Consider the following 12,422-nt stretch of genomic DNA (forward strand, 5'->3'; position numbering starts at 1 on the left):
AGAAGTAGTGCCACCTCACCCGATGTGTAATCACACTCACCCGAACACTCCCCCATCCAGATCACTCCAGTAGTGTCCCAACTCATTCAAAACTCCCTAATGTCACTCACCACTTCTCCAATGCACCCATCCTCACTCGAATACTCCTACAACTCACCCCGGAGGGTCCCATCTCGCTCAGAGCGCACCAGCCGTGCCCATAGCCCCACGCCCCCAGCACCCACCGCCCCCGACGCCCCCTTACCTTGAAAGCCACGGGCAGGGTCTTGTTGCACCTCCAGTGGGACGGCAGCACTGAGCACAGGAAGTTGGGGCTGTCGGTGCGGACCAGCTCCCCCGCATGGTCGGCCAGCACGTCCACCACGGTGCGGGGCTCGGGCCGCGTCCTGCCGCTGCTCTCGCCCATCTTGCTGCAGGGGAAGGCGGTGGAGGGCGGTGTGAAGCGCCTGCTGGTGCCGGGGTCTACGGGAATACGCATCACAACAGCCCGGTTAGTGCCAGAGCGAGGATCTGCGGAGCGGCGGCGGCGGCGGCGCTGGGAGCGGGTCTGGGCCCGGGAGGGAGGGAGGGGCAGCGACTTCTGGGCTCGGGGGCAGAGACCTCAGAGGCGCAGGAGGGAGTGAGGGCACAGGTTCGGGGGCTTGGACAGGGTCTAAGGGTCAGCCCCTTACAGGCTCAGACAGGACAGCACTACAGGCGCTGAGGGCACAGACCCTAGGCTCAGGGGGCTCGGGCAGTAGAGCACCACAGGGCCGAAGGGTCAACGCCTTACAGGCTCAGACAGTACAGCACAACATGCTTTGAGGGACAGCCTCTTATAGGCTGGGGGTCAGACAACAAAGCACTACAGGCTCTAAGGGGCAGCCCCTTACAATTTCGTGGGGAGACAGACAGCACTACAGGCTCCAAGGGGCAGCCCCTTACAGGTTCGTGGGGAGACAGACAGCACTACAGGCTCCAAGGGGCTGCTCCTTACAGGTTCGTGGGGAGACAGACAGCACTACAGGCTCCAAGGGGCAGCCCCTTACAGGCTGAGACAGTACAGAAACACAGGGGCTGACGGAGAGCCCCTTACAGGCTCATGAAGAGGCAGACAACACTACAGGCTCTGAGGGTCAGCCCTTACCGGCTCAGGCAGTACGACACCACAAGGTTTTAGGGACATCCCCTTAGAGGCTCAGACAGGACAACAACACAGGATCTGACGGCCCAGACCTCAGGTCTAGTGTGCTAAGACATCAGAGCACCACAGGGTCTGATGTGCAGCCCCTTACAGGCTCAGGGGGTGAAGAGAGCACATCACACAGGCTCTGAGGGCATAGTATCACTCAGGTTCGGGGAGCTTGGAGATGACAGCCCTCCAGGCCCAGAAGGCACAGCTCTACAGGCCGAGAGGGCACAGCCCTTCAGGCCCAGAGGGCACAGCCCTACAGGCTCAGTGAGATCTCAGGGTCCAGCTTCTACAGGCTCCGTGGCTGTGATGGCACAGCCCCCCGGGGCTCTGAACACTCAGCTCCCACAGGCTGCGCGGTCCTGGCGGCCCTGCCCCACAGGTTCCGTGAATGATGTTTGCTGCCACAGCCCCGGGGACCCTGCGTACAAAGCCCCCACAGGCTCCGGGAGGCTCGAGGACAGCCGCAGGAGATCAATAGGACGCGCGAGGGCGCAGCCGCACAGTCCCACAGGCTCGGCGAGGTCCCGGCGCGCAGCCACCACAGGCACAAGAGTTCTTGGTGGTTTGGTCCCCAGAGGCGTAGGGAGACCGAGGTGCGGTCGGCTGGACCAGAAAGGGGGCGGGAGGTGTCTGAAGAAGCAGCAACCCCGGGATGTCCTGACGGAGTCAGCGAGGAGAGCAGAGGACTGTGCAACCAACGCGATTCTCACGCACACCACTCACTCCGAGGAGCTTCCCCTCGAGGATGAGAGGGCGGGCTCAGGAAACGCGTGGGCTGGGGGGAGACCGGGTGTGGGGCTGTGGGCGCCTGCGTGCAGCTGCCAGATGAAGTGTGACGGGGCTGTGCGCGTCTGATCCTGTGTGGGCGTCTGTAGCACCCTGTGTGTGCAGCCATGCCGTTCACGTGCGTTGCTGTGTGTCTGTATGTGTGTCTGTATGTAATTGTAATTGCATTTATATAGCGTTTACTACCCCTGATGAGGAGTCGAAGCGCTATGTGAAGCTGCGAGATGATGTGTGACGGGGCTGTGCGCATCTGATCCTGTGTGGGCGTCTGTAGCACTCTGTGTGAGCAGCCGTGCAGTTCACGTGCGCTGCTGTGAGTGGCTGTATGTGAAGCTGTGAATGCGCCATGTCCGCGTGCATCTGTGGGTACCTCAGTGTGCTGCAAGGCTTCTCAGCGTGTGCGTTTGTGCCCTGCCTGTTGGTGGATGTGATATTCTGCGTGTGCAGGTGTGACATATCTGTGTGCGGCTGTGAGATATGTTGTGCGACTGTGACATCTCCGTGGCTGCGAAATGCCATATGGCACCAGTAGTGCGCCGCGGTGTATGTTGCGAGATTACTGTTGCGCACCTGCCACACAAGACTGCCTGTAATCCTGTGAAATGAGTGTGCCTGCCCGTGAGACTAGTGCCTGCGTATGTTGGCTTGTGCGCAGCTCTTAAATGCCTACTGTGTTTCTGTGACATGCTCAAAGATGTCTGCTTTCCCGTGAGATATGCCTGTAGGCGCCTGTGGGATGGTGCGGCCAGAGTTATGATTCACGTGCCCAGGAAGGTGTGTGACCCGCTATGTGCAGATTGAGACGCCAATGTCTCTATCCCCGTGGTCATATTCGCATCAGTGAACTGTGCGCGCGTGGGCCGCTTTGAGATGCCGGTTCCTTGGGTCCTGTGAGAAGATACGCGCGACTGTCAGATGTAGTGCCCTAGGATAGCTGTGCCTGTGTTCCTGTAAGCCTGTAAGCCTACGGTCTGTGCTCCTAGCGCTGCCATGCCCGTGTGCTGGTACAAATAGCTGTCTGGTGCCTGTGTCTGCGTTCCTGTAAGGTACGTATGTGCTGTATGTGCATCTGACAGATGTAAGATGTCTGTGTTCCTGTAAGATTCACGTCTGATGGGTTGAGCGTCTGGCGGATGTCTGTGTTGTATAAACATAGAGTGTGTACTTGTAAAGTGCACATTCACCCATGCGACATACAGGCAATGAATAACAGACTTTTATCAACTAAATGGTTCTAATTTTTATCAACCTGAAAGTCTGAGTGGAGCAGCCACGAATTGAAATGCGACCAGAAGGTCAAACAGTCTTGACATGGACACATGAGTCCACGCCGCCACTAAATCCAGCTGTGTACTAGCCAATGCCAGATACTGCAGCTTCCACTGGGCCTGTAGACGGCAGGAACGTCATATCCGGTCGCTGGCCAGTTGTAGGCACGTACAGGTCATGGCATAAGGGACAGGGTCAGTGCAAAGTGCTGGCTCTTCGGGAATAGTTACAGGTGTGGCAGCGGAGCACCATAAGTGCCATGACCCTAACGCAAGCATGGCAAAGTGCCCTCATCCCTGTCCTGTGGAAGAGGCTGCGGGCTCCTCACCTCACCGCGCCCGGGAGCAACCGCACCAGCGGCATAATTAAGCCTTTGCCTCATTTTCATTATGCTCACAAAATGTTTCAAATTTGGTATCAAATGAAATTTGGACAATTGGAAAATCTTTTTCTGCGACCAGGGCCCCAGAAAATCTTAAGGAAAGGAAAGAAAAGGGATGCCATACATATCCTTTATACACAAACACAGGTGACCCGACACTGACCGCAGAATGGTGACATGCACAGATCAGGAAAGGCAGACAGCTGCGGCATGTATGGATTAAAGTCCTATATGTATACACACGTAGGTACAATCTGCAGCGGTTGCTTCATAATGAAAAGAAATGCACACCTTTTATGAGTGAATGCGCACAGCCTTAAGAATATCAATACATATGAACAGCGACATGCAGAATCACATTGCTTCTAGGTGACACAGTAATCCAACAGAACAAAACAGAAAGAAACACGTTGTACGAGCACACGTACAGGACGGCACACCGTCACTGTTGTCAAAATAAACGCCACCAATTAAGCAGTCGCAATCTATATTATAACACAGACAGCACAGCCAGTCACTGGAGTAAATAACACACACTTAAGGATGGTGGACCCTCTAGGAAGGTAGATCCCTGACTATGGTTGCCCCCAACTTTTTGCCTGGTGTTTTGCTGGTTTTCTGACTTAGTTGACCTGGGGCCCTGCTATTCAGGACCCCAGGCCCACTGCTCTCTCTGTTAAAATGGATTCCATGTACCTTAGGTACATACCTAATTGGATACTGAGTCACCTTATCAGTCCCTGTACAGAGTACCTTAGGTGCCCAGGGCATAGGTGTACCCAGGGCCTACCAGGGGCTGCAGCATGTATTATGCCACCCCTGGCTGGCCATCCAAATCTGACACAACTGGCTGCACGACAGCTGGGGCAAGGTGGTGTAATCACCCTTTGCTTTAGATATAGTATACCTATATCTAACCCTAAAATGGACACATGTATTCCTATCAGTCACTCCTATGGCAGGCCTTGACAATCCTGAAGGCAGAGTGCTTGGAATCGTGTGAGATAGTGCTCTGGCATGAGCTGAGCCTGTTTGCGGCTTTCGGGATCCATCCCTTAGCCGTTTCCATGATATCGCATACCATATACTCTTAAGTGCATTATAATCCTCGCGGTTATGTGCCAACTCTGGTATCGCTTTATCAAAACATGTCGAGTAAGGTGTCATACGAATTGGAATACTAACCCCGCGCCAATTCTGGCGACGGGGTTAGCATTCCACCCTTCTAGAGGGACACGACATGTATGTAACCTGTAACCCCGGTTAAAGTCAGACAGAGCCTTAGCTCCACAAAATGGATGCTGCCACCGAGACACAAGTCTGCCCTCCTGCTGCTGGGAGTCCTCCCAGCCCAGGTGGCAAGGACAAAGGGTTTCCTGCCAGGGGCGGTGCCAGCACCGTCCCAGACAGGATTTTGTGTATCCTAGGTAGGCAGGGCTTTAGAGGAAGGTGACTGCAAGTGGCACCCCGGTGCTCACTGTGCATAGGCCGGCTTGAACCAGTTCCAGGGGCACTCCAGCCCCTGATCTGGGGAAAGCCCGCCAAAGGAGAGGGGTGTAACCACCCCCCTCCTAGTCCCACCCATAGGGCAGGACTTAGTCGCGTGCCAGCCCCTTTTTGCAGGATAAAGGTAGGAACTGGCCCCCTTCCAAACTAGATCAATCTTTGAATCCTGAACCGACCTTCTACACGAAGAACTCAAGACTCTTCTCAAGATTTCTCCCTTGTGACTAAGGAGTAGTCACCCTGCAGCAGCAGGCACCAACCAAGCATCGCGGTTTGTTGCCAGTCTCTCCTCCGGATCAAGACTGCTCCAGCACGACGAGAACCGGCTTCCCTGGCACCTCTGACCTCAACCTACATCATCAGCCCAGCTGTGATCCGTGGGTGCGACGAGACCTCGAGGGACCGGCCATCTTCAGAACTGCACAACGCTTGTCCAGCACGACCACCGAGTGACCCTCGACTGAGTGCTTTGGGGTCAGAGAAGCCCCGACCCTGAGCAGCTCCAGCACCGAAGTTCAGCCCCCCTGCATCCACGAGATCTGCGTGGGGCCCTTCTGCTCTTTGCTGCTCACCGCGTTGTCCAGGTCACTTGCCCGTTGGCTAGTGGCCCCCTCACGACGCTCCACGACGACAAACACCGCTGGTCTGGTTGCTCCAGACTGGCCCTTGCTTCCCTCCTTCAGAGAAGTACCCTGGACCCTCCTGGCCAACTCAAGACGCCATTTTAGGTCCACCGCGTGGGCCTTGCATTTGCCAAGACTTGTTGCCCCAATCCTGGGTCCAGCGACGTCGACAGCAGAGACCTTCGTGGGACAGCTCGCACCTCCATCCTGGTCGCCGACAACGCCTCCTGGTCCGAGAGACTGCAGAGCCCAGCAGCGCCCACTCACCTGGCTGAGGTGACTTCGTCCGGTGCCATCCTGGTGCCCACCTAAATCACTGGCTAGTGATTCAGAACTTGGTCCCCTCTGCTTACAGGTTTTCTTCTTCCCTGATCCAGGCTTGGATCACCACGAACTTCTTCACTGGCCGCCTGCCAGCAACTTCTTTCTTCAGGCTCCTGGATCTTCAACAAGGGTTTCCGACGCAACTTGAACCCTATGCAGCCGCAGCCCCTGGGCTAGGTAAACTGAGTACTCCGGTGCTCCAGCATAGTCCAACACCCTAAGTGTTCGGATCCACCCTTGTTTTCGACCCACCTAGTCGGGTTCGCCCGAGAACAGTAACTTTGCAATTTACTAGTATCCATAGACTTGTTCCCGCATTACGCGTGAGAGTTCCCATTCTGCACACGGCGTCCCTAGGCCTCCTGCTTCTAATCTAAGGGTTCAGCATTGTAGACCTAGCGTTTCTACAGTCTAGAAAAGTATTACTTACCTGCTAGTAACTTCGCATTCCACTTCTTGTGTATATGGTTTTTCGTGCCTTCGGGCATTTGTGTAAATTGTGCGACTTTCAGTAATTCTTCAAGAGTTTTGTTGTGTGCTTAGCTCCCTGTCTCATAAAGAGCCAGGGTAGTCTTGTTATAAATAAATATACTTTATTTTTGATAACAACTTGTGTGGTGTCCTTTCACTTGGTGTTCAAGGGGTAATGTGATGGTAAAACAGCTGGCTTAACACGCCCTCTAGAGTCTTAGCCTTAGACTGCTCGTATCCATGCTACTAGGATAGCTGGTCTATAAGGTTGACTTACAACCAATCATCAATAAGGGTTGTTTGGACTGATACAGAGTGCTCACTAGAATAGTGAACATTATATATCAGGCCAACTTCTCACATTGGTGAGCAGCGGTTGGGATTTGAGCTTGCTGTTGTTTTACCACACATATCCTAAGAATATCATTTGAAAGATCACAAAAGTACTAAGGTACATATAACTTAGCTTAGAATACTCTGAGTTCTACTGAACCAGCTGTTGTAGCTCCTAGGGCCTAGCACACCCTAAACTACAACTCTAGCAAGGGATCAGTAGGTAAACATATAGTGTAGGTAAGTGCACCACTTACACCTCACTAGAAAAGCATGTCTACCCATGGAGAGTCTACTGAGACTCCCCTTGTGGTTATTGACCCTCCACAGGTCAAATCAAGATATGCAGCTCTCAGTTTCCAGGAGATGAGACAAGTGTGTACCTCCAGGAAACTGAAACAGGGGTCTAACCCCACCATTCCCTTTCTAATAGGTCTCTTAGAGACATATGATGCGAGAAAAATTTCTCAGTTAGATGGGAATATGCCAGCCTTAGAGGGTACCACTGGGGATCCAGACCTCCACAACACTGAAGACAGAGTTGAGGAGGGGGATCAAGATGACCTCTCTGGGGATGAGGCAGACAAGAGGTCTGAGTTAGTCAGCAGACTTACTAGGGCCAACTTAGACCTACTTAGGGAAGGATCTGGGGGACCCCCAGTACTGACCCTAATGAGGCCTAACCTTGGAGTTAGGAGAGATAGATCTCTTTCTAGGGACTCCAATAGATCTCTGCACTCTAATGCCTCTTCCCAGAGGAGAAGGAACTCTCCCCAGAGGAGATTGACTTCCCCTCAGAGAATAGAGCATGAAGCAAGGATGAGACAGGCTAATCTGAGGATTGAAAGGGAAGAACTTGCCCTGGCCAAAGAGAAGCTTGCCTTTGCTAGAGAGCAGCAGATGAGTGGGGTAGTACCCACTGGTGGCAGCAATCTCCCAAGAGATAAAGAAAGGAGTTTAGATACTAAACACCTGACTAAGATAGTGCCCCCTTTAAACAAGGGGATGACATCCAGAAATGGATGGCTGCTTTGGAGAGGGCCTGCACTGTACAGTGCATCCCCCAAAGTCAGTGGGCAGCTATACTGTGGCTCTCCTTTGATGGCAAAGGTAGAGATAAGCTCCTCACTACTAGAGTTGAGGATGCTAATAATTACCAAGTCCTGAAAAATACACTGGTTGATGGGTTTGGCTTAACCACTGAGCAGTACAGGTTGCTGTTCAGGGATACCCAGAAAACTCAGTCTCAGGATTGGGCTGACTTTGTTGATTGTGCCACTAAGGCTTTGGAAGGCTGGCTACTGGGTAGCAAGGTTACTGACTTCACAGGATTGTATAATCTTATTATGAGAGAGCAAGTCTTAAATAATTGTCAGAACCAGTTATTACACCAGCACCTGGTAGACTCTGATCTGACCTCTCCACAAGAATTGGGTAAGAGGGCAGACAAATGGGTCAGAACCAGGATTAGGCCTAAGAACCAAGGTGGTGACCAGAAAAAGGAATCAACCAAGCCTCAAGAGAAGGGTGGGAATAAATCTGCAGATCAAACCACATCAGGGCCCCAAAAATCCTCTGAGGGGGGTGGGTCCCAGAATCCTTCCAATGCCCAGAAGAAACCTTATTGTTATCCCTGTTACAGGTGGGTCATTTGAAAACTGACAGCAGTTGCCCAAAGAACAACAATAAGGAGAACATACCCCCAAGTAACATTCCCAAACCTCCTGTTACTACTAGTAGTAATCCCCCAGGTGGTGGGAGTGCCCCCAAGAATTTGGGTGCATTTACTTTGGGAGTTCCTGGGGACTCTGGCCTAACCAGGTCCCCTGACTTAGATACTCTTGTCTGTGAAAATGGCATGGGGTTTGCCAACTTCACTACTTGTCCCAAAACTTTGAGCAAGTACAGACAGGAGCCCCTCATCAATGGTATAAAAGTTGAGGCCTATAGAGATACAGGGGCTAGCATCACCATGGTGACTGAGAGTCTAGTCCCCTCAAGGCAACTTTTACCTGGTGCCACATACCAGGTGACCAATATTGATGGAGTACAGAGAAATCATCCCATGGCAGTGGTAAATCTCAGCTGGGGAGGTGTCACTGGCCACAAGAGAGTGGCAGTGTCACCAAACTTGCCTGTAGATTGCCTACTGGGGAATGATTTAGAGCTCTCAGCCTGGGCTGAGGTAGAGCAAGAAACCCATTTTAAAATGGTGAACCTCCATGGTAAGGTTAGTGGGGCAGTGATAGCCACAGCCCCAGTCCAAGATGTCCTCCCTGAACAGGTCAGGAGGGCTGTGCCAGTCACAGCCCAATCTCAGACAGCTTCCTTCCCAGAAAAGGTTAGCAGGGCTGTGATGGTCACAGCCCATACCCAAACTGAGTCCCTTCCTGAAAAGGTTGGTGGAGTTGTGATGGCCACAGCTCAAACTCAGACAGATAATAGTGTTGTGAAGCCTGAAACTATGGATCACTCCACTCAGACAGAGAGCATTGAGGAGGAAGAGAAATCTCCCTCCCACCAGACTTTAGGAAAGGATCAGCCTCCTCAGGGAACTGATCTGACCCCTTGTGAAGAAACTGCCCCAGAGGTAGTCAGGCCTAGCCTGGCAGACCCCCTGATGTCAGTGGACCCTTCCAAGGTGGGACCCAGGCTGGAGCAGGTAACCTGCCCCTCTCTACCCTGCCTCAGCCAGCCCAGGGCTGTAGAGGTCAGGGAGGCCAGTGGTGGACCCCAAAGGGCCCCCTGTCCAAAAGAACTTCCCAATCAGCAGATTAAGGGCACTGAAGCTAGTAGTCCTAGCCAAGTGAAAATAAAACATACTCCTGAGGGATCCCCTTTAAAACTAGTTAGGGACCTCCCACAGATGGACACTGTTGGGCACAGCCAAACTTGGGACCTGAGGGCCCCAGACCTGACCTGTCCCTCCAGTAAGCCAAACAGAGGGACCCAGCCTCCAGCTTTAGGTAGCCAGAGGTTGACCCTGAGAGCTCACAGCAACTCAGTCCTGGAAAGAAAGGCACACATGGTAGATGGTGATTGGAGGAAGTTGAGCCCAACATTAGTGGAGCCTCACTTCAGTACTCCATTTCAGCACCAGCCTTTTACTTTGCCAAAACACACCACAGGTAGAGATTCCCTATGGTGGAGACCCTCAGAAACCCTTAGGGTGAGGGATTGCTTAGTGGACCATGAGATAGGGGGTAACCATGCCAGTGCTGGTACTTCCTTATATGGCCACTTAGGCAATATAGGCTTACCTGTCAAGGATAGCCTTATCTCCTTTCGTGTGGGGGGGGGGGGGGGGGTTATGTAGGAAGGTAGATCCCTGACTATGGTTGCCCTCAACTTTTTGCCTGGTGTTTTGCTGGTTTTCTGACTTAGTTGACCTGGGGCCCTGCTATTCAGGACCCCAGGCCCACTGCTCTCTCTGTTAAAATGGATTCCATGTACCTTAGGTACATACATAATTGGATACTGAGTCACCTTATCAGTCCCTGTACAGAGTACCTTAGGTGCCCAGGGCATAGGTGTACCCAGGGCCTACCAGGGGCTGCAGCATGTATTATGCCACCCCTGGCTGGCCATCCAAATCTGACACAACTGGCTGCACGACAGCTGGGGCAAGGTGGTGTAATCACCCTTTGCTTTAGATATAGTATACCTATATCTAACCCTAAAATGGACACATGTATTCCTATCAGTCACTCCTATGGCAGGCCTTGACAATCCTGAAGGCAGAGTGCTTGGAATCGTGTGAGATAGTGCTCTGGCATGAGCTGAGCCTGTCTGCGGCTTTCGGGATCCATCCCTTAGCCGTTTCCATGATATCGCATACCATATACTCTTAAGTGCATTATAATCCTCGCGGTTATGTGCCAACTCTGGTATCTCTTTATCAAAACATGTCGAGTAAGGTGTCATACGAATTGGAATACTAACCCCTCGCCAATTCTGGCGACGGGGTTAGCATTCCACCCTTCTAGAGGGACACGACATGTATGTAACCTGTAACCCCGGTTAAAGTCAGACAGAGCCTTAGCTCCACAAAATGGATGCTGCCACCGAGACACAAGTCTGCCCTCCTGCTGCTGGGAGTCCTCCCAGCCCAGGAGGCAAGGACAAAGGGTTTCCTGCCAGGGGCGGTGCCAGCACCGTCCTAGACAGGATTTTGTGTATCCTAGGTAGGCAGGGCTTTAGAGGAAGGTGACTGCAAGTGGCACCCCGGTGCTCACTGTGCATAGGCCGGCTTGAACCAGTTCCAGGGGCACTCCAGCCCCTGATCTGGGGAAAGCCCGCCAAAGGAGAGGGGTGTAACCACCCCCCTCCTAGTCCCACCCATAGGGCAGGACTTAGTCGCGTGCCAGCCCCTTTTTGCAGGATAAAGGTAGGAACTGGCCCCCTTCCAAACTAGATCAATCTTTGAATCCTGAACCGACCTTCTACACGAAGAACTCAAGACTCTTCTCAAGATTTCTCCCTTGTGACTAAGGAGTAGTCACCCTGCAGCAGCAGGCACCAACCAAGCATCGCGGTTTGTTGCCAGTCTCTCCTCCGGATCAAGACTGCTCCAGCACGACGAGAACCGGCTTCCCTGGCACCTTTGACCTCAACCTACATCATCAGCCCAGCTGTGATCCGTGGGTGCGACGAGACCTCGAGGGACCGGCCATCTTCAGAACTGCACGACGCTTGTCCAGCACGACCACCGAGTGACCCTCGACTGAGTGCTTTGGGGTAAGAGAAGCCCCGACCCTGAGCAGCTCCAGCACCGAAGTTCAGCCCCCCTGCATCCACGAGATCTGCGTGGGGCCCTTCTGCTCTTTGCTGCTCACCGCGTTGTCCAGGTCACTTGCCCGTTGGCTAGTGGCCCCCTCACGACGCTCCACGACGACAAACACCGCTGGTCTGGTTGCTCCAGACTGGCCCTTGCTTCCCTCCTTCAGAGAAGTACCCTGGACCCTCCTGGTCCACTCAAGACGCCATTTTAGGTCCACCGCGTGGGCCTTGCATTTGCCAAGACTTGTTGCCCCAATCCTGGGTCCAGCGACGTCGACAGCAGAGACCTTCGTGGGACAGCTCGCACCTCCATCCTGGTCGCCGACAGCGCCTCCTGGTCCGAGAGACTGCAGAGCCCAGCAGCGCCCACTCACCTGGCTGAGGTGACTTCGTCCGGTGCCATCCTGGTGCCCACCTAAATCACTGGCTAGTGATTCAGAACTTGGTCCCCTGTGCTTACAGGTTTTCTTCTTCCCTGATCCAGGCTTGGATCACCACGAACTTCTTCACTGGCCGCCTGCCAGCAACTTCTTTCTTCAGGCTCCTGGATCTTCAACGAGGGTTTCCGACGCAACTTGAACCCTATGCAGCCGCAGCCCCTGGGCTAGGTAAACTGAGTACTCCGGTGCTCCAGCATAGTCCAACACCCTAAGTGTTCGGATCCACCCTTGTTTTTGACCCACCTAGTCGGGTTCGCCCGAGAACAGTAACTTTGCAATTTACTAGTATCCATAGACTTGTTCCCGCATTACGCGTGAGAGTTCCCACTCTGCAC

At 53.3% G+C, this 12,422-nt stretch overlaps 1 protein-coding gene across 3 annotated transcripts in view; it reads right to left on the bottom strand.

Moving 5' to 3' along the window:
• Positions 1-12,422, bottom strand: part of RUNX3 (RUNX family transcription factor 3) — a 542,293-nt gene that overhangs the window by 203,428 nt on the left and 326,443 nt on the right. For all 3 annotated transcript variants that reach the window (XR_013608734.1, XR_013608735.1, XM_078681272.1), the window contains exon 5: positions 245-462. Coding sequence is in view for 1 of the 3 variants with exons in the window: in XM_078681272.1 (XP_078537398.1) it covers positions 245-462 (218 nt within the window). In the remaining 2 variants the exon portion in view is untranslated. The remainder of the gene's footprint in view (positions 1-244; positions 463-12,422) is intronic.

Source organism: Lissotriton helveticus, chromosome 3_1 (genome assembly GCF_964261635.1).
Source record: "Lissotriton helveticus chromosome 3_1, aLisHel1.1, whole genome shotgun sequence".
Taxonomy (NCBI): domain Eukaryota; kingdom Metazoa; phylum Chordata; class Amphibia; order Caudata; family Salamandridae; genus Lissotriton; species Lissotriton helveticus.